The following is a 25,325-nucleotide window of genomic DNA, read 5'->3' as shown; positions in this document are numbered from 1 at the left end:
TACTGACTTTTTTTTTTTTTTTTTTATTTCTGAATAGTTTGTCAATCATTGGACAGACTGGGGAGTAAGGGTTAGAGTTAGAAACCTTTACAATAAAGAAATAGCTGCAAGGAGAACTCTGGTTATTGTTTTGGAATTAGCATGCAGTTTTATGTTTGTGCTCCATGGGTCTTTACTGTATTTTTGAGCAACACCATGGGCCAACTAAAGTAATCACAGTTTTAAAGACTATGTCACACTATTTTTACTTACATCTCTAGAATATAAGTTGTAGGCTGCAACTTAGCAGCAACATAGACTCTGCATTAGTCTGATGTGTCAGTTACCACATGGGACCATCAGAAGCCTAAATTCAATACCTCTATAGGTTGGAGCTGTTCAAATAGGATAAAAAAAACAACCAAAGAAGTGGAGAGGACATATTATTCTGGCTCATCCCTAAAAGGGTCATGGTTATGATGAAGCTTTGACAAAGGAGGCTTGGTTGCCATGGTCCCTGTATGTAATACCAACTGACTATGACAAATAGCAGAGAGCCAAGGACTGGGCTGCCATACTGAAACTGCTATTGAGACTTCAAACTAATAAGAGCCGTGTCTTTAAGTGACTTTTTGAATGATTATGCATGTTAACATATTCTGACCCCATGCTGCTCAGGCCTCTCCCACTGCTTTTACTTCAGAATGCCTTTTTGTATATTTGCACTCCACTATGTTTATCTAGTGGCATATATGGTCAAAGAAAACAAGCAACTACCATTTTGAGATATGGAGGTATTTCTTCAAACATTACCTTAGCTGTCCTTCACTTTACTGTCTGTACAGAATCACATACATAAAGCAACACTGGAATCCTACTGAATGTGGGTACAGTGTCATAAAAGTGAAATATAAAATCCAGAATGTAGTATCAAGTTTTCTTTTTTAATGTTTCTGACTGTCAATTTCATTTCTTTATTGATTTTATATATTCCATAGGGATGCACGATAACCATTTTTTTAAAACCGATACTGATAACCGATAACTTTCAGCTACTAAAGGCCGATACCAATAACTAATAACCAATAACAAACACACTTAAGATCATGACATCAGTACTAACAAAACCTAAAAGACTTTTCACTGTTTATATGAAGAGATGTTGATTTTTTCCAGTGAAAAACTTTAAGCATGCCTCTCAAACATTTTCTAAACATATCAAACAGAACTATTTGATATAATATGCGAATACATTTGGTGATAGCATCATACTTGGATGGAAGGCACACATCAGCAAAGTAGCAGTGACTCGGCATTATAAACCGATCGTAAATCCTATGAGATTCTTACTTGAATGTCAGGGCCTTTGAGCTATCCAGCACCCCAACATGGCTCATCATGAGCTGTTTTTTGTTGTACTTAAAGCTGCTGCTGTCAACATCATCATATCCCGAGCAGGAGAGGGAGATTGAGGCAATGTCATCAGTAGCATGATAGGGTTGTATCCCTGCTAGAGAACGCTATGAGGTGAAGCTAGTGGAATTTTTTTTTAAATTGATGGCACCACAAATCAGTTGTGCTAAGGCACCCAAATGGTCAGCAGCAGCTCTGAATTTATCCACTGGCTGAGTGTTGTTTGTGTCCATTCTTCCAGTGACAATTTGAATCTGATATTATCTGGGAAAATATATTGAATGTAGTGGCTAGTGCACTTGTGATGAAATTGTAAAGATAAGGCTCGGATGGAAATGACAGAAACCCTCTGCAGGATAGTTTCATAAGAGGAAGATCAAGGTTAGCGTCCAGATTGAAAAGAAACAGCAGTTTGAGCAAACAATACATTTGAGCCACTCTCAGCTGAAACAGCTCATTCTGTTTCCATTAACACACCTATGATTTCAAAATCCTTTAAAACTGGTTCATTTATGCAGTTCTCATTGTGTCCATACATTTCTATACCAAATGGAAAAATTTAATGATACATGTGTATGCTAGCAGTCTAATCAATACTAATTTATAATGGATTTTTTTGCTTTTGGTGAAGAAAGTTGATAAAATGAGTTCATTCTTACAGAAAATGGAATGAGTACCATGTCCAAATAATTTTATTTAAGCTAATGAAAGTAAATTGTTCCTGGTTTTTGTTACAAGCTAAATACTTTAAAAGTAATTAACTTCAGTCCAGGAATGTTCACATCAGTAAGATGGATAATGTTGATAGAAGGAAACATTTGGTAGATGTATTTAGAGGATCTGTTTTAAATGCCCAACAGGACATAGTAAAATCTAATAGAGGTGTAACTATACATTGATTATTCATAATTTATTATTATTCATAGTATTTCACATTTCCATACCTAGAAAACTGTTTATTTTATTAAATTACTTATGAAAACAGTTATTATTAATTGGTCTAATGTGGATTGTATAATTAGCTTTAATTGCATTGTAATTGGACTAAAATGATTTGTTTTGAGTTTGACTGCCTCTGTAAAAGCTCATTGAGATGACCTTTGTGAAATGGTGCTATACAAAAGACCTGATTTAAGTTTAAGTTTATTATTATTATTATTATTATTATTATTATTATTAAGAAAATACCAAAATCCAGAGGTGTGCTATGATTAGTGTTGGACACGTACTTTAAAAAAGTCACTAATTATAGTTACTAATTATAGTCATTAACTGAGTTGCAGCATTATAAAAGTAATTAAATACACAGAAAAGTACCTTATTTATAACATTTTTAAAAGAAATGTTCAAATATGTTCCATTTGACGGAAATTTAAATCCATCTGCGTGCTCATTTCTTCATAATAAAACTGATATTAGATCTGACTAATGATTGAAATGGAAACCTAATAGAAAAAATTGGACTGTATTCTCAGGCTGCTGAAAGTCGTGTCTCCGTCTCCTCCTCAAGAGACGAGCTTCACCTGATTCTACCTGCTTACAGCCACCATGAAAAAACTTTGTTTCTGGTTATGATGAACATTGCTCAGAACGTTCTTGTCTTCAGTCTCTGTGACGGAAAAGTTGTGTCTGGGGTTCCAGATTAAAACTGTTCCTTTGTTTTCTCTGGACTCACCGTTGCTGCGTCTCCTGGTCATTTGTGTGTGTGGCTGTAACACTGACTGGGTCCGCTCCTTTATCGTCAGCCGGGCGGTGACCCGGGGAGAAGCGGTGACGAGCGATGAGGAGGAAAGCCGGTGGAAAGATGCTTTACCAAAACAAAAAAAGTGTGAATTTTTCAGGGCGAAATTAATCATAAAAATAATAAAAAGCCACAATTTTTTATGCGTTTCTGTCAAGTAGAAATCGGCAAAGTGCAACAGTGTTCATTGGAGGACAATTAGTTGGATTGGAACAGAACTTCCCTGTCTAGAGCAGCATCTACTAAACAAATAAAGGCCAAGCATCAACATTATTTATCAGGTTGAAACATTTTCTAAATTTATCTGCAAACCAACTCTGATTTGTTTGTTATGTGGTTGAAAGAGAATGAGCAAGCTGTTGTATCTGAGCGGGTCATCTGGCAGATGTCCCAGCTGATCGCCCGGTTTAAATGGAGCGAAATTTATGCGATAAATGGTGCGGACCTATTTAATTTGCATCCAGTCACAACAGAACACTAGCTCTTCTTCTCAAACAGTGAGTTTATTCTCCAGTTTCAGGCGAAACACTCCGCCCCCTCTCCACTGTGACAGCAGCACAAGTCCGAACAAATGTGGAACTTAGTGTTAGAGTGTGTTTTACATTCCTAAAATCTAGTGGTAAAAACTGTTACCAACCAAATATATCCCCAAGCTGGTGATCACAGAATACGAGAAGAGCCAGTTCTGGTTTGTCCCTTCTGGGTTATTGTAGTAGCCTGGTGAAGGGGCCAGTTTAGCTACCCAAAAATGTCTGTAGACATAAATTTCATGTGTCAGGGGACACAGATGATTTTTTTATTTTGCGTTAGCGCACAATATTTTTGCATTACCTCGCAAAAAATGGGTGATACAAGAGCAAGCACAGCCTGTTAAAGCCGTTTTGCTCAGTTTCTTTAGGTGTTTCTAGTCTGCCCCCTCTCAGCATCAAGTCAACATAACACACCCACCTGACAATGACTTTATGTCCACGTTAACAGAGGAGGATCATCCCTTTTTTGCACGGTAACGCAAAAGTATTGCGTGCTAATGCAAAAGAAAAAAATTATCTGTGTCCCCTGGGGGGCTCTGTAATTACATCACAACAACTATTATGTACTCACATATCTGAAGTAATAAAAAAATGACAAATGCCAAAGTATTTTGGCATGATACGAAGAAAGAGACGTTTTTACAAGTATAAATCAAATCTATTTAAATGTATGGATCACATTTACCAGTCAGTTCAGCAAGTCCAAAAGTACAATTCTCTAAGTCTCTAACAATACTACCCCATGAATAATTAGCTGAGGCCCTCTGTGGTGGCCAGTGCTCCAGTAAATAAATAATTCATAAAGGTTACATTTAAATGGGCTTTTTTCCTCTGTGTCAAATTAATTTGTTGCTTTCGAACTAGCAACACATTTGCAACTCATTTTCTACTCTTGTGGTTTGTCATTTCACACATAATCAAACATGAATTACGGCTAATTTCCTTGTTGATGTACTGAGGAAGTCTCTCTTATCAAGCGAACTCTTTCACCTCTTGTGATGTTTTTACTAGTTTTTGTCTTCTGACACCTATTTTCTCTCTTGTGTCCAGGAGCAGTGGTCATAGCCTTTGTGGTGTGCTGGCTGCCCTATCACACTCGCCGCCTCATGTTTTGCTACGTATCCAACTGGTCAGAGTGAGTAATGATTCTCTGCCTTTCATGGATCAAATCTTTAACTATCTGTTTACTTACGTTATTTAGAGGCCCAGTAACACAGTATGTTTGGCGCAAACATTCACTGCAGACCCTCTCTGGTATAATCATATATACCATACATATAATCATATATATATATATATGCAGACTTTCAGGCAATAGACACAACTTTATTACCCACTCAATAATCTTGGTTAAAGTTGTTATTTGGAGACTCATCTGTTGAGCATCTGACAAAAAGGAGCAGGATAGATGCATCTTCCTGATTAGATGGTCTTCATTTAACATTCTCATTCACTCACTCCCTTGTGTTTTCTTTTTCTCTATCTTTAGCTTTCCAAATGATTGCTTCCATGATTAAATAAAACAGACACAATTTCAGTAAAATAAATATCAGTACATGGGAAGTCACTTCCTTCTGCTTTAATGTAGGCTAGACAAACAAGATTTAAATGAGGGAACAGAATATTACACATCCTCAGTAAATAAACACAAATACTCAGTAAAACATACAAGCCATGTTGTTTCTCAGCCTCAGGCATCATCATAGCATAGGGTTTTTAAAAAGCTGCTTGTCTTACAATGTTATCAGGAGACAAGTGTAAAAATCTAAATTATTTTCTGTTGTTTGTTTTTGTACACCAGGATTTGAGACCTAACACAAATTTATGAGAAAGAAATTGACTTTTTCTGTTTTGTTGTTTCTGATTTCCAGGCAGTTTGAAATCACTCACACCTTCATTTTAGACCTTTATTTATTGTTAGTCATGTCTGAGTGCATCCTCTGAAATGGTTTAATAAGGAGACTTTCAGACAGGATTATCTAAAATAAATAAATAAATACAGTACATACATAAATAATGACAGGATCTCTTCAGTGTTTTTTCATATGTATAAGGTATGTGTGGTTGTCATATAAACTACAGTACGTTGCATTCAGCAAACAGCAAAACTGTATTTAGCTTTGATCATAGATGTTGACAGCTGCTATGCAAAAATTGAAGCTCAGTCATCTTAAATATATATATATATATATACATACATATATATATATATATATATATATATATTTAATTCATAATTGTTGCAGTATATCAGGAAGTTGAGGCATGCATGTGTTAACCTATTCGTTTCCTGGCAATGGCTTTCAGGACAAATTGAAAAAATCAAACAGCTGATTTAACAGCTGATTTAACAGCTGATTTAACAGCTGATTAAACACTAACATCATGTGACCCTTTGAGGAAGTCTACAGATGTAGTCAAAACATGGCAAGGTAAAAAACAAATCACATCTGTCTGACTAAAAAAGAAAATACAGATTTGATTATGTTTTCTTTTCTTGAAACCACAAAATTACACTGACAAAAACTGTTCTTCTAGCTCCCAGTTCCTGGTCTACCACAGTCTTCGTTGCGTAGTTTTTTGCCTTCTACCACAAAATAACTCCTCCAGTAGTTAGTGTGAGTGGGCTTTTTTGATTCTCCTCTCTTTATAAACTAAACTATTTCAATAAGAAATGCATGAATGTTGTTCTTAAAATCTTAAGTTTTTTTATACACAAGTGACGGAGATTAGAAGTGTACCACAAAATAAGTAATATCCTTCACTTGTTTTAGAGCGTGTATGTAGAATAAGTGGACTGTATGTTGGGGACATCTTGCAGTTTGTTCTCAACACATCATCCGAGACGAACTTTCTTCTCATGGGGCATGAAATCACCAGGTCAAATGTTCATTACGCATAAAAAAACAGACCCCCCACAAAAACAAAACAAACTGTTTTCTTGTTCTTGCAGCCTCATGAAAAAGAAAGAAGTTGTGCTTCCCGCTGAGTATGTAATGAGCTTGATTCTTCAGCATGGATGTTATAGACAGGCATGAGTCAATGCGCTCTGTCGTCTGCAATTTCAGATTTTTGAAGGGGGTATTTTAATTGTTCTGTCTAGTAAGAACCAGAAGCTGATAAAGAGGTAAGCCAACAAGCTGATGGAAAGGAAATTTTAAAAAGTATTTAAAAAAAATAAATAAATAAATAAAATAAAATGTTTTTTTCCTACTAGCATCTTTTCACTTATTGAAGTGTCCTTGGCAATCAGTTTTGTAAAGTGCTTACAGAGGCACAGGATATGAAGGCTGTAGACTGAGGAAGCGAGATGTACAAGTAATCAGTTGGATAATTTAATCATGCCACATGCCACCATGTGGCTTTATACTTTTTATTAGACTTTTTTATTAGCTGCATAAAAAATAAATTTTATATTCCACACACCCTAAAGTGGGAGCTATCACCACTAAAGTTAGACTAAAAAATTGGTGTGTATTGAAAAATACTGTAACATTAGCCTTAGTATGGTTTTCAACGTAATCCATGACATCAACTCATCACTGCAACCTCAACCAACAGCAGTGAAATACTATACATCTGCTGCTTCAGGGATCCGCTTCATTTAAAATTTTACCACAGATTCACTCATATCCCGGCTGTCAACCTACTTTGTTACGAAAGTGTCCTCTGTTTGAACTGGAATGAGAGAAGGGGGGTGAATTTTTTTCTAAGTTATCCGTTATTTAAACTTGAAATTCGTCATAATTAGGGGCGTGTCCTTTTGATTGACAGGTATCCAACATCCGTGGCAAGAAGGGAGAGTGCAGCACAACCGCGGTTTTTAGCCAGCTAACAGCGCGCCTTAGCTTTAGCCTGCCTACCTCCAATAGCCGGTTAGCTACTGTTAGTTCAGTTAGCTCTTAGCTACAGGCAGCTCAGAGTTTGATGGGTGTCAATCATCCACCCTCACCTTCACAGTCCCCCTCTCAGCTCCACCTCTTTGCTCATTTTTGGATTTTCCGGAAATGACGACACGCATGACGCTACCAAGATGGCGATGGTGGGAACCGCCCAATGAGCTTCAGTTCAGCTTTTTAAAAAACCTACGGGTGACATCACAGAGACTCTGTTTGTCTTTTATAAATAGTCTATGGTTATTATTAAAGCCAAGGTGCTACTGACTAGCTAACTGACTGGATGCCCATTAACACTGGAACTTGTGTAGTGTGTCCGTGTGTGTACAGCCAGACAGCCTCATCATGGACACCTCAAAAAAAAAAAAGAGCCAGTTTTAGGTAAGAATGTAAGTTGAAATGATCTGTCCATCAATAATAATGTTGTAAGTTGGATCAATGTATAAAAAAAAAGCAGACCAGGGAAAGAGATGAAGAGACGCAGAGACAGAGTTGAACAACGAAAGTAATGGACAGATTTGCCAACCTCCAGGTGAGGTGACATGTGTTAAAGAACAAAGAATAATCTGCACTATCCATACAAAGATCATTTCATACATTGTAGTACCACAGGCAAGGTTGCCTCTCTTTTACAATTTTGTTTTATTATTATTATTATTTTTTTTATTATAGATTTTTTGTAGATTTCAAGCACTTTTTATTTTTAAGTGTATTTTTATATATTTGTATGTTATTTAGAAAGATTTTAAAAAGCCACTTTCTGTTAAATTGTTTTACATGTTGTGCATTGTATTTCAAATAAAAGTAAAACAATACGTCCAAGGTTCATTTTTGGTATTGTTGGTACTCACTGTAGGGGGCTGGTTTACTCCAGAAACATACGTACTGTTTATGTGTATGTTGAGGAGCCGCTGTATCAAAATGAGTTGTCTAACCCCAGAAATTAGGGTTATAAGTTTCTTTTATAATTCCAATCCATTCCTCTTTTGCTGTGGCTCAGCATTTACATAACCTTTGTCTGATTTGTTGGTTTAGTTAGAGACTTTACCAAAGAATGTTTTGCTTTTCTTTCACAAATGTGGGAATGAAATTGTGTTAAAATATATAACAGTGAAATTTCTCTTGCCTGGCCAGGCAGCTGTTTGGGTGCTCAGCACCCCTAAACCTCTGATCCTAGAATCACCCTTGACTAGGGGCTACAGTTTTTGTCTCATAACCTTATCTTTGTTTGTGTGTTTTCATGAATTAATCATCAGGATTTTTAATCTTTCTGCAAGAATGTTGTTAATAGAAACAGCTAAATTCTTTGCTCTGACTGATTATTATCAGTATAATGTCTGCAGGCTCCTCACTTTCTTGTTACTCGCCTGTGATCTACCTTTGTCTTCTTGCCTGAGATCCAGAAATCAGTCCCAGCACTTTTAAAACAAAATTTTGTGCTGCAATGTTGAATCTTTTTGGCAGTCAAAGTCTAAAGAGGGAGTAACCCATTAATCCCCCAAATCCTCTCTCCTCATATCTGTACCTCCTCTGCTTGTATCTCAGGGTTAGGGATTAAGGATGTGGAAATTCAGGATTTAGAAGTGTGACCACATACTAAAAGTAGTTCACAGTATCACTGTTTTTACTCTGTATTCTGCAGTATATATATTATAAAATGGCAAATTTACAAGAATTCATGGATTGTTATATTTTTGGAAGTCCTTTAATTTCCAACATGGCGGGGGGGTTGATATCTCAAAGATAGTGTGAGTAGTGACTGCCACAATAGCCCCAGGGTAACTGCTCAAGGTTGGGATAAACCAGGATTCTCCTTTGAAGCATGTTTTATGTCTTATGTTGGTTTTGCAACTACATTTGTTTTATGTACTCTCTATGTTGTAGTCTATTTTTGCTGCGTTCATCCTCCACTTGTGTCGCATGTTAATCCCTCTCAGCTCTTATCCAATCTTATGTAATGTTTATGTCCCTCTCTTTTCCTGTAATCTTCTCTTTCCTTCTTGCCAACTTCAGAGAGTTAGAGTCAGTTAAAGGCTTTAAACCTTCCTCGAGCATTGCAGAGTAATTTCAGTAACAACATTTAAATGGTGCAACATTTTTTTATTGGACTGCAAATTAAATTAATATCTCCCATTTTACAAGACATTTATTTCCAATTTCAGCAGAGCTAGCTTCATTACAATCTACAGTCGCAAATTTATTTACCATTTTAAAATACAGTTTAAAATTAGATTCATGCCACATGGGCTTCAAAAGCCGATCTTAGCCCTGAGTCTGTAATTCCTGCAAAGGAAACATTTCTTCTTCCCATCCTTCTCCTGTGGACTTTGGCAACATTATTAAGGCTGGAGGCTGGCAGCAAGCCCACAGTGCAATCTTAAAAATGCTTCCTCAGTTGCTTATATGTCAGTGAGGTTGAGGTTCTGGTAGTCGACCGGGAAGGCTTAATATGACCATTATTAGGTTAAGGTTAGTAAATACAAGCCATGGGTGATTTAACGGTCAGTGATGGAGGCTGAAGCATCACAGTGATGAGGTTAGAACTTTTACCCTGCAGTGAAAAAGTTGTTGATGCAGACTTAACTGGGGTTTTTTCCTGTGTAGTTTTCTTCTTGGACATACATGGTTTTCTCTGGAATTTGCACTAAAATCTAAAGAAAGTCATGTGCATAAGCATGTAATTCTAAACGGGTTACATGTATGACGGTGATCATGACTTAATTTTGTTTTCTGAATTTGCCCTGTGATGGAGTGCTGACCTGGTCATGGTGCACTTCACCTCCCGCTTAATGCCAGCTGGGACACAATGGGCTCCAGCTCATGAAGCACATGAAATTTTCTGGTGTTTTTGTACTTTGCAGGGTTTTATCAAGGAATTTTCTCTCATCTGAGGATGACAGTTTGAATCATCTCCCAGATGATGACAAAGTAGCTACACTTTCCAACTTACAACTGGATTTAATAGTTTGAATCGATTGTCTTAAGATCTTTACGTTTTTATAAATAATCAAAGCTTCCTTGCGACATTCCTGACTTGTATACAGTTAAAATCCTCTTTTTAGCTATCACTAGTTAAACTCCATTTAGTTCCATGTTTTCCCTTTTTATATTTTCAACTATTAAATCAAACCTGCACACTTTTTAAGCTACAGCACCAGTTTACGAAAAGTTTTTCCATTTTTTGCTCTCAAAGCTTTTTTAAAGTTTTTTCCGTCACTTCATGGGTAACGTGGCAAATACCTTTTTACTATACATCATCTGTTAACACCTCTGGGTTAAAAAAATCAATTTATCGTTTTTTTTTTTCGATTCAAAAGAAATAAATTCTGTATCGATTCATAAAACTTGGAGATCGATTTTTTATATGTCCTCATTTCTGGTAACATGACTCTACTCTCGTGTGAATTACCAAGACTTGGCAAGTACTTAGCATATATATATATATATATATATATATATATATATACACACAACTGCTTTCCTGTGTTGCCTCCATCCAAAATCAGCTTCTCTTGCCAAGATAATGTCACATTCAGATGTTTTCATTCACCTGTGTGGATTACACCCTGGTGAATGAAAATGAATGACTCATTGGCACACACACACTGTCATCATTACTGCGCTGCAGTGATCACTGCCTGCAGGAACCTCCACTCCCTCATTAAGTTCATCTGTTCCACCTGCCCTGATTACTCACTCTCTCCACCTGGTCACCTTTTTCAGGATCCTGTACCCCACAGCATATAAGGACCTTGTTGTCACTCTCTGCTGGACTGTCTCTGGATATTGCCTTGGAGCCCCTGTTTCAATAAACACATTTTCTTGTTTAATACTCCATCACTGTGTGTGGCTGAATTTCCGGGTTCCCCCCTTGACAACTCATTACACACACATAGACACATAGACACATGCATGCACATTCAGGTTTCCGTCAGAGGAAAGAGTTCACTCGTCGGTAAAAACGTCAACCAGCTGAAAATCAGACAGAAATATAAGAGTTTTCTAGATTCTCTCAGGCAGGTGGAGATGGAAGCATCTTGCTCCATTGAGGAGCAGAAGGAGGATTTCTCGTGCTCTGGTGTGACACTGATAGTGTCATGGTCGTCACGGAAACATGCACAGCTGAACAAGCTGAGTCTACCATCATTGAAGGAATTTCTGAGTCGTATTACAGCTTTAACTGGATCCAATATTCTTTGTAGGTTTTATTACCATCAACACGTTATCTGAAAACTGAACTTTAAGAATATTTAGAGCGACTCCACTGAATGAAACGGTTTCATCAGGACATTTAAAAAGATAAAAAAATTTTCTGTCCTGAGGGTTTTTTTTTTTCTCTTCCCATCACTACATTTCTGGCTTTGAATCTAGGCAAATACTGTATTATGGTGCTTCAGAAATTAATGTAGATGTGTCAGAATAGACTATTACAGTAATCTGATTTCTCCCAGATAATTGATTTTGATTGTCAAGTAAATGCACATGTGTTTTATAAAAAAAGTTATCTGAGAATGTCTTTAATATTCAAGAAAAATGAGAGGATTTTGACAATCAAAATTCCTTTTGACTTCAAAATAATGTACTAAGGGTATAAGCCTCCAGAACTGAAAGGGATAGATGGATATTTTGTGCTTCTAGCAGCAGGAAATAACTAGAGCTAAAAAATGGATGGAGCAAAGTGAACCGTTTGCTGAAGAGTAGAATAAGTTGACAATGGCCATATATATGATGGAAAAAATAACCTTTTCTGTTAACTTAAAGAAAAACTCTTTGTGAAACATTGGGAGGAATGGGAAGAATATGCCAGACTATATATATATATATATATATACATATATAAAAATCAAGAAAAATAGGTGCTGTTACATAACTAGCTGTAAATGAATCGAAATAGAATCAAATCAGTTTAATTTAATTCTAAGTGAAATAGGCTGCCGTGAATCGAATCAAATCAAATCAATTCAAGAAATTAGTGATGATACCCAGCCCTACCTCCGACCCAGCAGCGTCTGAACAAGACAGAGGGAACCACTGCAGACCCAAAACCTCAGACCATCACGAGTGATGGACTTTGGCCTCCTGGGAGCTTTAGTCATAACTCAACAACCAGCAAGGCTTCCTCTTTGCGCCGGAGATGTTCACCAGAAACGGTTGTACAGTGACGTGCAGTGAGGTTCATGGCAGGTGAGGCACTGATTTACAATTGTAAGTACTGAAAATAGCATCTTATTTTAATATTCATTCAGCATCATGCAACTACTGGTAATGCTTTATATCCCATCAGCATTCCTCTTTCACTTACACTCTCACACCCACTGTTACCAACTCTTCAGTGAGAAAAGTAGCTGTTGGCTGTCCAAAAAGTCGCTAGAAGTCGCTAAATGACGTCATCCTCTAATGTGCATAACAGCCTGGTACATATAGTTGTAATGGAGGCCGCTGCCGTGGAGAAGAATGTCACAGAAAGGCAAAAACTGACAAAAACACAAGCTTAAAATGTTTAAAAAGGCAAAAATAATAAAAATAAAATAAATTCTTTGGTTAATATTTTCCTTTTTTGTAGTTTAATTTTATTAAGTGTAGGCTGTTTTCTAATTAGGAGTCTGCAACATGTCACAACGCTTTTAACTTTCTAAATGTTTTCCTCCACACTCTTCGTTAATAGACCTGACGGTAAGCCAGCGTGGGATCAGCCAGCAGCAGCTTTGTATGTTTCATTTTCAGCCTGGTCATGAAACAGACGTGATCATCTCCTGCTCTGAATGCAATAGATTTGTTGCTAGTCACATTTAAAAAAAAAAAAAAAAGTGCTACAGAGGTCTGAAAACGAGCTAAATGTAGCGACAAGCTCGCTAAGTTGGCAGCACTGCACACACCGTGTTGGTGAGTGTGTGCGCCCCCTTGTGGTGAGGCAGAGTACTGTTTACCTCACCTGCTGACTTTTCTCTGCACTTTACTGCATGATAAGCAGAAATATTTCTGTCACACATACATTAAAGACATTACACACACTGTAGAGAGTCATGGTGTATAACAAATATTTCTATAAAGTTTATATTGGCGATATGCTGATGAACAGAAACGGGCACGCGTCATGCAACCCGGTTTGTATTAGATCACGCGCAGCTCGCCGGTGCCTCCACCAGCGTTTCTGCCCTGTATTTGATCAGAAAATACTCAAATTCAGCGAGTTTTACTTAATAAACTGTCAAAATGTGTTAGAGTCATAGTGAAAATGCATTTTTAACACAGATCAGTGGAAAATATTAATATTCATTTGATGTTTTTTTTCTTTGTTTGTTTATCATGACAGGCCATCATGACCGCCTGTCACTGCGGTCGTAAGTTTATCAACTTGGTCCCAACCGAACCGGATGAGTACTACCAGTCTCCTCTCTACTTAACTGCTAAAAAGTATGGTTGGTTGTCTTACAGAATCGGTTATAGTGACATAATGTGCTTTTCCCAGGAGTTAAGTTTCCGTCTTCAATAGATGATGCCATTTAGCTCCCTAAGATTCAGAAATCCTTTCATCCTTTTTTTTAAACATTAGTTTAATTAACACTACAGGTTTATTAACTTCTGTTTTTTTATTTTGTCCACATCTTACGTTGTCTTACCATAAGAGCAACATCACACCTCTTGTAAATATTCCTTTGATATTATGCAGTTGTAGACAGTTAATACATATTCACATTTATTTAACTCGTCGTTTGTGATTTTTTTTCCCTCTGAATCATGTCTTGATCAATTCGAACAAAGAACTTATGTAACTAGCGTCTTTGATACTAATTTGATTAAGTTGAATTAATTTATTTAATTAATTAATCTTTAAAAAGACTTTAATGGTTTTCTATGCTTCCATTAAGAGGTTGAGGTTTCCTGATATTAATAGTAATTATTAATATTTTATATTGATTATTACAGCTAATATTTTATCTAAACATTTTTAATGTTTAATGACGATAGATCACTACAGGAGCAAAGCTTTGTGATGATGTCATGGTAGCAATATTCCAAACAGTAGGTGAGATGTGTGATGAATAAAGTGTGAAATGGGGTGTGAGAGTTAAGACAAACCAAAGGAGTGTACAGGCAGCATCTGTAAAGGGGTCAAAGCCCTTTTTACTTTCTTACCAGTGTGTGAAATAAAGTGTGACCTTAGCTGTGATAGAACTACAAAGGAAATCAATTGCATATGTATGTACTGGTGCATTAGTTTTTGAAAGTATTTGTACATATTTTCATAAGTAAATTGATATGTGAACATATTTCATATTTGTACATTTTTTTCTGTAAATGTAGATTGTAAAACAATTTTTGAGTATTTGTCTCTTTTTTTTCTTTCAGTGTTGTGAGCGTTTTTCTTGTGAATATTTGTCTTTAAAGCCTTTGAGGCTGTTGTGTGGTCGCTTTATCTCAGCAACACATATGAGGATAAAGAAAAAGGAAAACTATTGAATACGATAAATTGTTTAAAGTCCAAAGGAACTAAAACAGGATTCAAAGGAAAAATCATAAACAACTAACAGTGCTGGGAACGTTACTTTAAAAAGTCATTAATTAGTTAGTTAGTAGTTACTTCCTGCAAAAAGTACCAATGTTAGTAACAGTGTAACAGCATTATAAAGTAACACAATAATACTCGGAAAAGTAACTACTCCGTTACTTTTAAATAAACATGTTCAAATATGTTCCCTTAACAGAATTTCAAATTCATCTGGATGTTAATTTGTTCATAATAGAACGATTTTCAGATCTGACTAATGAAATGGAAACCTAATGGAATAAATTACTAACAGGAAAATCATGAACACTAATCTCAGGCTGCTGGAAGTTGTGTCTCCGTCTCCTCGAGGAATAGGACCTTCATGAACATTTCTTAGAACATTCTTGTCTTTTATCTCTATGATATAAAAGTGGTATCTGTGGTTCCAGAATAAAACTGTTCCTCTGTTTTCTCTGGACTCACTGTTGCTGTGTCTCCTGGTCGTTTGTGTGTGTGGCTGTGACACTGACTGGGTCTGCTACTTTATCGTCAGCTAGGTGGTGACCCGGGGAAAAGTGGGTCCGCTCCTTTACCATCAGCCGGGTGGTGACCTAGAGAGAAGTGATGAAGAGCGGTGTTTGCTGGTAGAAAAATGCTTTACCAAAACAAAAGAGGCATGAATCTTTCAGGGCGAACTTGATCATAAAAATAATAAAAAGTTAATAATAAAACCATAATTTATACGCGTTTTTTTCAGGTGGTAATCGGCAAAGTGCAACGGTGTTCAATGGAGGTCTCACAACATATAAGGACAATTAGTTGGATTGGAACAGATCTTTGCTGTCTAGAGCAAATAATAAAATTTGGGTGGGCCGGGGGTCGTGGATCTGGGCTCTCCCCCTGTCCTCCTCCCCCTCCTCTCCTTCCCCCCCTAGTAATCATTGGCTGTGGTTGTGTGTGTCCTAGTCATGGGTTCTGCTGCTCCTGGCCTGTCCTGACCTGGGGTCCTCCCAGGAAGCAGTTCTTACTACCGCCAGTGGCTCATCCTCTGGAAGGAAGTCCGCTTCTCTCTGGTCTTAAATCCCCGGACCTCGCTTCTTCCTCGCTCGTGGGAGGCGTGCATGTCATGCTGGGTGGAACGGAGGGGAGCATCTAAGTGGCCTCCTTGGCTGCACCCTATGGAAGCTTGTCTCTCAGTTTTAATTATACTTAAATATCAAAACACAAGAACACAACACAAACAACTTTTGGGGGGCGGTCCATGTAGTGCATGGTGGGCAGGGCTGCTTGGGTGGCCTCGCTACCAGCACGGTGTAGTTACTGCCCCTCAATTTTAATCGCAAACAACACAAAAACAGTCATGAGCGGGGAAGGTGAGGGCAAAGGGGTCCCCCTGCTTCCTGGGCACCACTGGGGGTCGTGCAGGGGGAGGTTGTTGCCCCAGGGGCTGGGATCCATTGAGCAAAAGGCTAAGTTAAGGTAAAGTTAAAGTATGAATGCTGGAGATAAAGTAATCAACTCAACTGATTAAAATACTACAAATCTTGAGGATTGTCTGTATATCTAAATACACACACACATGCACACACACACACACACATACATTAACATTTTTAATCAGATTAATCACTGCCTAATTAAAAGCTGTGATTAATTTGTGATTTCAAATTAATCACAAATTTCAAATCATTTCAAAATGGTGAATCCCCATTCGCATTTTTTATATGCCTGAAATTTGCCCTGTTTTACTGTATTGTATCAACAGGAAGAGCCAATGCTACAAATAATTGCTATAACTAACCTTGTCTTGGGCAAACCTCAGATGTCCAAGGGTCATAAATGCAGCATGTAATGTACTTTTTCTATAGGTGCAGCAGTGATAAAAGTCCTACAGCAGCATCACTCAAAGTAAACAACTGTTGATAAAATAGATCATTGGCTGTTTGTTTTACAAGTTTATCTTCACTTGTTTATACTGTTTAGACTCGCCCCTGTATAGCTGACACAGAAATCCTTTCTACAGCTACATCCTTTTGTCAGCCACTGTGTTAGAGAAGGTCCAGCCAAAAACAACAGTTGGGGGTAAATATGTGAACAATGAGACACTAGTTTCCTCCTTCTTAGCTGAATGATAAACAAATGCAACGAGAGAAAAGCCGATCAGCTGATCACCGACAACCGACCAACAGCGTTGATCAGAGTTACCAGAGCACACGATGGTGCAAAACGGAGCTGGGTTGTCGCAAGTTTAAAACAAAATGCAGGAAAAGTGCGGGTGTGAACCCTCTCCCTCGGAAAAAGAGTGCTAACACGCACTCGCCACAGAGGCGACGTCAATTGGTTGCTCCATTAACACTGTGTTTATTCTCAAGTCCATCAATAGAGCCACCCAGCTGATCTTTCCCAGCATGCTTTTCAACATCCGGCCATCATAACAGAGAAATGGCGGATGTATCAGAATCAGAATCAGAAATACTTTATTAATCCCTTGCAGGGAAATTCATGTGTATGTATGGGGCTTGTCATGCTGCACATGCATTAATTGCGTTGCAAATTTTTAATTAATAACATAAATGAATTAACGTCGTTAAAACATTATTCTTGACAGCCATAATTTACATATATATAAAAGTGAAAGTGCTGCTGGCAATGTTACTGGATCCCAGCAGGAGGGCCTTTTGGTCATCTTATCAAAATGTTCTTAGGAAGGCTCATTCTATATTGAATTGCCCGGACCACCCTCTCCAGAATGAGTTTGTTTTGTTGCCTTCGGGTCGTCGCTTCAGGGCCCCGTAAGGGAGGTCAAAAAGACTTCAAGTGTTGTTTGTCCCTGCTGCTGTTCACCTACTAAACGGTAATGGCCATTAAGATGGCAGAGTTGTTCTTTTTATTTGTTTTTAGCTGCTCTTATTTAACCTATTTTAAGCTCATTTATTGTTTTGTATTGTGTGAATCTCTTTTTTGACATATGCCATTGGTTATGATTTGTTTTTGATGTTTCTAATGTGGTGTGATGTCTGTCCTCTGCTTGTGCTCTGGCTGCAAAACCAATTTCCCTCCGGGGACAATAAAAGGATTTGATTTGAAACACTGTTGTATTTGACTGTACTGAAAATGCATATATATAGTTTTTCACATGAGAAAATGCAGACGGCACAGATGGTGCCAACTGTGCCAAAATAGCCATTTTGTAAACCTGGACCTTCTGAACTAAAAGCTCCCTAATTTAGTCTAAAAGACTTGCTGATACTGAAAGTGTTTTTTGTTTGTTTGTTTGTTTTTGGGGGGGATGAGGTTTGCCTTTTTTGCTGTGTGCCATCTAAATTTATTCCTCACCAGTAGCACGTATGCTGTGGCTTACACATCTTGACAAATGTCACAAGTGTTCCCTTTAAAATACCAAGAAAAGTATTCAAATATACCATGTGGTTGCAGAGATACTCGTGAAATTAAGACTATGCAATTTCAAGCAAAAAAGACTTTGGGTTTAAAGGCCTAAAACTGCAGTACTGAATATGTTTAATAGGTGCTAGAATACCATTGGGGATAAGTAACAGCTTAAAAAAGCACATATAAGAAGACAGTACACATGTACACAATTCTGAAGTAGTTACCTGTAATCCTGTCATCACTGCACCTGAGGCCAATGGATCCACTTGCAGATGAAAACATGCTTATTTCTGGGTGAATTTTGGCCACTGGTAACCACTGTCCATTCACAACTATGCTTGGCATTGGAAGTAATTGCTACTCCCATCTTTACCAGTGGATGTCAGTAATTCTTAGCCACAAAATAATCTCTTCTCTGTTTCTTTGCAGTGACCTTTATGACTTCTATCACTATTTCTACATGCTGACCAATGTCCTGTTTTACGTCAGCTCAGCCATCAACCCAATCCTCTACAACCTGGTGTCGGCTACTTACCGCGAAATCTTTTTTTCCACACTCCGTTACTTCTTTGTGCCCTGCCGCCATACACCCAGAAGGCAGCCCCACCCTCTGACCCGCCACTCCATCAGCATCTCCAGCAACCACACCCTGTCTACCAACATCATCAAAGAAACAGCCTACTAAAAGAGTGCATTTTGTTATTTTTCCTATGCTATAAACCCATCAGCTGCCACTTTGTGATTACCAGTCCAGCTTCATGAAGCGACCACCATCATCAGGGGAAATCACGTTCCCACTCACAGATGGTTTTATGTTGTTTTTATGTCTTTATCCAGCATTGCATGGAGTAGGTATAATGCTAAAAGTGGATGATGGAGGAAAAAGGTGGACAGAAAAATCTTGGGACAGTGGGACACAGATATTTTATACAATATGTTACATTTTATGGGACCAATCATTCACACTCGCTTGATGCTGTGCAGTAACAATGATCTTTGAAAACTCCTAAAAGTTCTTTATAGAAATGGCCTCCAGCAATTCTTTCACCACAACTGACAAAAACCTCCTTTATGGTACTTTCAGTGAGTATCTGTGAATAAACCTTATTTGCATGTTAAAACAAAAATTGGGCAAAGGGTAGATATTTCTCTTAAATCCAAGCTAACACCTGTATTAGAAGATTTTATTTCATCATAGCAACTCACATCTATTGCATTTCTTGGTTTTTGTTGCAGCAAAAATATTTTTTAAGTCCAGACTGTTACACTGGTTTTTTGTCCATGGGATTTTGTAAGATGTGGAAACAATCTGGACTAATCTTCCACCACAACACAGTTTGTTAGAGCTTCAACATGAGATTAGAGAAATGCATTTACCATAATTTTTTTTATGGATAAGAATTAATATTTGGAAAGACCTTCAAAACCTTTTCTTTTTTCTTTTTTTCCTTACAAATCTTCTATGTAGTGACAGAGAACATGATACATATGGCACACTTGTTTGGATCTCCTTATAATTTCTTTACAGGTTTCTAAACAACAGAACCAGCGCTGTACTAACCTTTATCTCTTGAAATGAGTTATTGGTGTCACACAAGCTGTGAAAAACAAAGTCTTCAAAGACTTGACTCTAACCTACAGAAGGTTCTCTCTTATCTGCTTAATATAAGCCAAGCAATGTTTAGTTGCCTTATTTAAGTTCATGAACTCTAAATCTGGGAAATCCCTAACTAAATTGTTCTGTTTTATTATTATAGCAGTAAGAATAATCTTACCCCAACTTTAAACTTATGCTAAAACTTCCTGTCTTAAAATCTCATCTGTTAATTACATGTAGATTTTTTTTATTAAAGTCACCCCAACATGCCTTAAAATTGCTTAGATGTAACTACATTCTTGCCTTAGTACATACATCGAGAAATATCCCTCAGCTGCCACTCAGTGTAGCTCTTCACGCTCAGCTCTGCTCAAGCATTCTTTTCCTTTGATTAACCATGCTAACATGTGCAGAGGATATATGTCCTGTCTTCCCAATCACTACATCTGATCTGAAAAGGACCAACTTCCAAGCTGACTGGGTTGGTTCTTGAGGTTAAAATGTGTGACTCAGAGTTGGGGCTTCAGAGTGGTATAATGTTTAGAACTGTCATTTCACAGCAAATAGATTCTTGGATTTAATCTCAACTGATATCTTTCTCTGTGAGGTTTGCATATTCTTCCAGTGCATGTGTATTTTTTTTGGGAGGTACTCTGGCTCTTTTCCACAGTCCAAAACATGCATGATATATGCCATGTGTGCATGGTGTTGGCAGGAAAAGGCTCCAGTCCCCTTTTACCCTGAATTGGATTTGTAATTATATAAAATAATGCAAGATAGTCATAAAAACCTTTTCCAAGTAATGTATTTCAGTTGCAGAATTTATATGTTCAACATGTTTTGTGTGTTCAGCCTATGGCGTGGGACTTGGCAGCCAGTAATTAAAGAGAAAGTTTGGTAGCTAGGACATTAATTTAACTCCAGCCATGGCTTTTTAATGTAATCTAAACCAAATATATTTCAATGCTTAAACTTAACCTAACCAATAAAAATGACTAGATTAAGATTAGATAAATCTAAGAGTAACAACAAATGAGTCCAAAATGGACCTTAAGGAAAATGAACTTCAAAACATCTTTGATTGGATTAAACAGAGTCAAACTTAGCCTCAGCTTCACAGTTTTGTATCTCCACCAGCCAACACAACTGATCTCAAAATACAGAGTTTTTCACCTGTTAAATGTAACACATTTTCACTCCACTTTCATCACATACTACCACTTTTTCAAGGACTCTTCTAGTCAGATTTCAGCACGCAGGCTTTGCCATCCTTATACAATAAACAGAAAACTGTTGCTTATTGTCAGTCATCCTTCAGCAAAAGTAAATGACTCAACTGCACGATTGCTGCAGGAAAACTTCTTTCCACAAAGCTGGCTTATCATGTTTTAGCTACAAAAAAAAAACACTTAAGGTTAGTTGATAAAAAAAAAATACTTGATTGAGATTAAAATACATTATTCTATGGAAAATGCTCCTACACTGTTCTTGTTGCCATGACGATACATTGGTGGTGATAGCGCCTTGCTTTGGTGAGTGTTTTACCGTATTATGTTCAGCATGATGCCATTAGCACATAAAAAACAAAATACAAACAAAAACCAACAGGAAAATCATGGTTTTGATCATGAATCCGTAGATCAAGTTTTTGAGTTGAGACTGTATTACGTGTTTCTGTGATTGTGGGTCATTCTGATACTTACATGGTGACAAGGCTTAGCCATGGCATTAATGTCTAATATACATCATTCTTTTCTAACAACATTTAAAGACAAAGTAAACACTATATGGACATTTTGACAAAGTAAATGTGTAATTTTAATTGGATGATGTTTTTCTCTTTTACTGTGTGTTTTAGACTGTAGTAGCTTCATAGATGGTTTGATGTATTATATAAATATGTCTAAAAAGCAAAATGTTTGTCAGTGAAAGACTTTAACTTTAGTCATTTTGTAAATTCTCAGCAAAAGCAAAGACTGAATTTATTAATATGAAAAGGATTTTTGCAAGAAATGTAATCAAGAATTTAGAAGAAATTTGTAAAGTGAGCATTATGTTCACAGGCTTTTACAGTAATTGTTCTGCTTAGTTTGACTGTGTCATAATAACATGCCCATCCTCTTATTTACTAGAGCTACTATATGAGCACATTTTAAAAGGACTTGTTTGTACACAAATAGTCACTAAGATCACTTCTCTGCAAAAAAATTGTTTTCACTGTGAACTAATATAACCAACCAATGAACAAAAACCCGTGAGTCTGTTTCATTTTACAGTTTTTGTACTTTGCAGCACAGTCATGTACCCTGGTGTTATGTATTGCTTATTTTACAGTATGATTAAAAAAATGGTACATCACCTTTCTCTAAAAGATTGCTGTTTATTTCATCATTAATAAGCAAATATAACATCAATAACATCAATATTTTAATGCAGTGATGTCCACATTTTGTTTACAGGATGTCCTCATGTCTTCCCTCCCACAGATATGCAACGATATACTGTACAATCAGAAATGTGCACCCACATGCAAACGCGCACTCATGAAAACCCACCACTTAGCAGAATAGTGTTTGACCTTTTCTAAAGTACACTCACGGCAATTAATAGCTGTAGGCTTGAAAATGAAAATGCCACTCACAATGCATATACAAGCCCAGCGTCTTACTAAAGCTTACTCAGAAGAGGAATAACATGGGCTTGTATGTGAGACATGTAATCAAACCCCTTAACCCCGTTTGTGCTGTATGTTTGTTAAGGTTAAGACTGATGTTCCTGGCTTTCTGCTGGTGTACATGTCTCTGACAGAGAGCAATATGGTCCCTATGGTTCTTTCTGCCACTCTCACCACCTGTTGCAGATCCTTCTTATCCACTGCAGGGCAGCTGGTGAACCGCACTGTACAGCAGTGGGTCAAGAGGCTTTCAGTAGCGCTCCTGTGAAAGATAACCAGCAAGTGGTTGTTGAGGAGTGGGTCTTTTTAGCTTCCTGAGGTAGTAAAGGTGCTGTTGAAGCTTCCCTACCTGACGTGGATGATGTGGACTCACGTTTCTCAAGTTTCAAGTCTCAAGTTGTTTATTTGTCACATGCACATGCAAGATGGCAGTGAAATGCAGTCGTACATGCATCTTAACCTGTGCACACCCAGTGATTGTGCAGTGATGGCAGTAGGTTTGGGAGTTCATTTTGAGTCCATCTTCAACTTGAAAAAGGTCCAACTAGCTCATCTTTAATAATACCAGCCCATACCTGTATCCAATCTCCACCTTGCTGGCATCTGAGTGGAAGTGGACCTCTGTGCCCATTACTGATCCAGCCACGGGTCCATCCATCTGGTCCGACAAGAGTCACTCTCTTCTCATCAGTCCATAAAACCTTTGAAAAATCTGTTTTCAAAAATTTCTTGGCCCAGTCTTGTCATTTCAACTTATGTGTCTTGTTCAGTGGTAGTCAGGCTTCAGCCTTCCTTACCTTGGCCATGTCTCTGAGTACTGAACACCTTGTACTTCTGGACACTTCAGGTAGGTTGCAGTTCTGGAATATGACAGCATGATTTCTCATTTTAGATGGCACAAAGTCTGACATCAATAATTCACAAAAACCTTTTGCAAAGCCTATTTAAACAGAGCTATAAATTTGGATATGTTGTCATTTCCTTTGCTACAATAAGCTGTATTTGAATTGGGGGGAAATAAAACAAACAATTCTGAAATTTCAGAACTAGCAGAAAACAGCTACTTGCAGCCAGTTTACATTATCTGTGGGTTTAAGATTGCTTTTTGTAATGGACAATTGTAGAAATGATGTAGCAAATTGTTAAAATGTTGTTTTAATGAATTTCTGTCACACATGCTGTGATCTAAATTGCTTTCAGAAAGCAGGAAAAGAATTGCTTGCAATCACTGATACAAGCTATTTATCAAACCATTTGCTCAAATTAAAATGAACTACTTTAGATAAGCATAACTTTTTCTTTCTTTCCATCTGTTTTAAATCCTGTGGGCTGGCAGGTTAAGATTTTGGACCCATTATTTGAAATAACGAGCTGCTAAACTGAAACATCATTTAAAACATGGGCAAATCAAAGGGCAAGAGCTGAAGTTGAACAACTAAGATGGTTGCTGACAGAAAGAAGAGAATAAATGAAAAGTAATCCCCAGTAGACATATACAGTATGTTTCCATTTACCTTGTGATGGTGCTGTTGTTGTTCATATTAATGTTTTTCTAAATTAGTGTTCTTATAGGTGCTCCTAATGATTATTTCCTTTTTTTCCTACAGAGGTTGTAAGATGTTACCTGCAAAGATTCTTTTCAGGTGTATCAGCTGGTTGTTTTGTTTTTATTTTCAGTTTTGATCGTACAGTTGCTGTTGTTGCTGAAAATGTTTTGTATCTTTCTCTCTTTTTTTATTTTTGTCTGATGAGAAAGGTGGCATTCACAGAGGCCAATTTTTATCCCTTTGAATGTTGCATCTGTAGCCAAGTGTTGCAAGTGTTGCCGGTTCAATCCTGGCCTGGAGAACTCATGTCGAGGTGTCCCTGAGCAAGACACCGAACCCCTACTTGCTCCTGATGGGTCGTGGTTGAGTGCCTTGCATGACAGCTTCCACCGTCAGTCCAAAAATACCATAAAACACTATAAAACACCACAACAGGCTGTCTTGTAGTTGAAGCTCCTTGTCAAGCATGTCTACGACTCTGGAAATGGATTTCTCCCCCATCCAAGTCTTCCTCATTTGTTAGAGAATAGCCAAAGCTTATTCTGCATTCATTCTTCTGCTTGTTCTTTTTGTTTTTTTATTTTTTTTTATTTTTTTTTATGTTTTCAGTGACATTTGTCTGTCTTTCTGTCTGACTGTCTGTGTGTCTGTGTGTCTGTCTGTCTGTCTGTCTGTCTGTCTGTCTGTCTGTCTGTCTGTCTGTGTGTCTGTGTGTCTGTCTGTCTGTCTGTCTTTCTGTTAACAACATTAGTCAAAAAGTTCTGGATGGATTTTGATTATTTTTTTCAAAAAATATCAGAAACTGAATATGAGAACAAGTGATTACATTTTTGTGGGTGATCCGGATCACTGTTTGGATCCAGGATTTTTTTTATTTTTTTTTAAGGATTTTGTACTATTGGGAGAAAGGGATAATTTGCTGTTACACCTTCTAACTAATCAGATAAAGCCCAGAATCAATGGTATAAAAAAATTCAAGATGACATCTTGATAGATGTTGTAATCCAACATTGTTTGACCCGGATAATGTTGATATTCTGGATCTGGTGATCCAGAAGGTTCAAAATGG

General features: G+C 37.4%; 1 protein-coding gene across 1 annotated transcript in view; it reads left to right on the top strand.

Moving 5' to 3' along the window:
- ntsr1 (neurotensin receptor 1 (high affinity)) overlaps positions 1-22,376 on the top strand; it is an 85,254-nt gene extending 62,878 nt beyond the window's left edge. Inside the window, exons 3-5 of the mRNA XM_042004808.1 lie at positions 4,714-4,798; positions 18,868-20,872; positions 21,059-22,376. Of these exons, the coding sequence (XP_041860742.1) occupies positions 4,714-4,798; positions 18,868-19,123 (341 nt within the window). The 3' untranslated portion in view covers positions 19,124-20,872; positions 21,059-22,376. The remainder of the gene's footprint in view (positions 1-4,713; positions 4,799-18,867; positions 20,873-21,058) is intronic.
- Positions 22,377-25,325: the final 2,949 nt, after the last annotated feature.

The sequence above is a fragment of the Melanotaenia boesemani genome, chromosome 13 (genome assembly GCF_017639745.1).
Source record: "Melanotaenia boesemani isolate fMelBoe1 chromosome 13, fMelBoe1.pri, whole genome shotgun sequence".
Taxonomy (NCBI): Eukaryota; Metazoa; Chordata; class Actinopteri; order Atheriniformes; family Melanotaeniidae; genus Melanotaenia; species Melanotaenia boesemani.
Note: the sequence above shows the minus strand (reverse complement) of the source record. Positions and strands in the feature narration are given on the sequence as shown.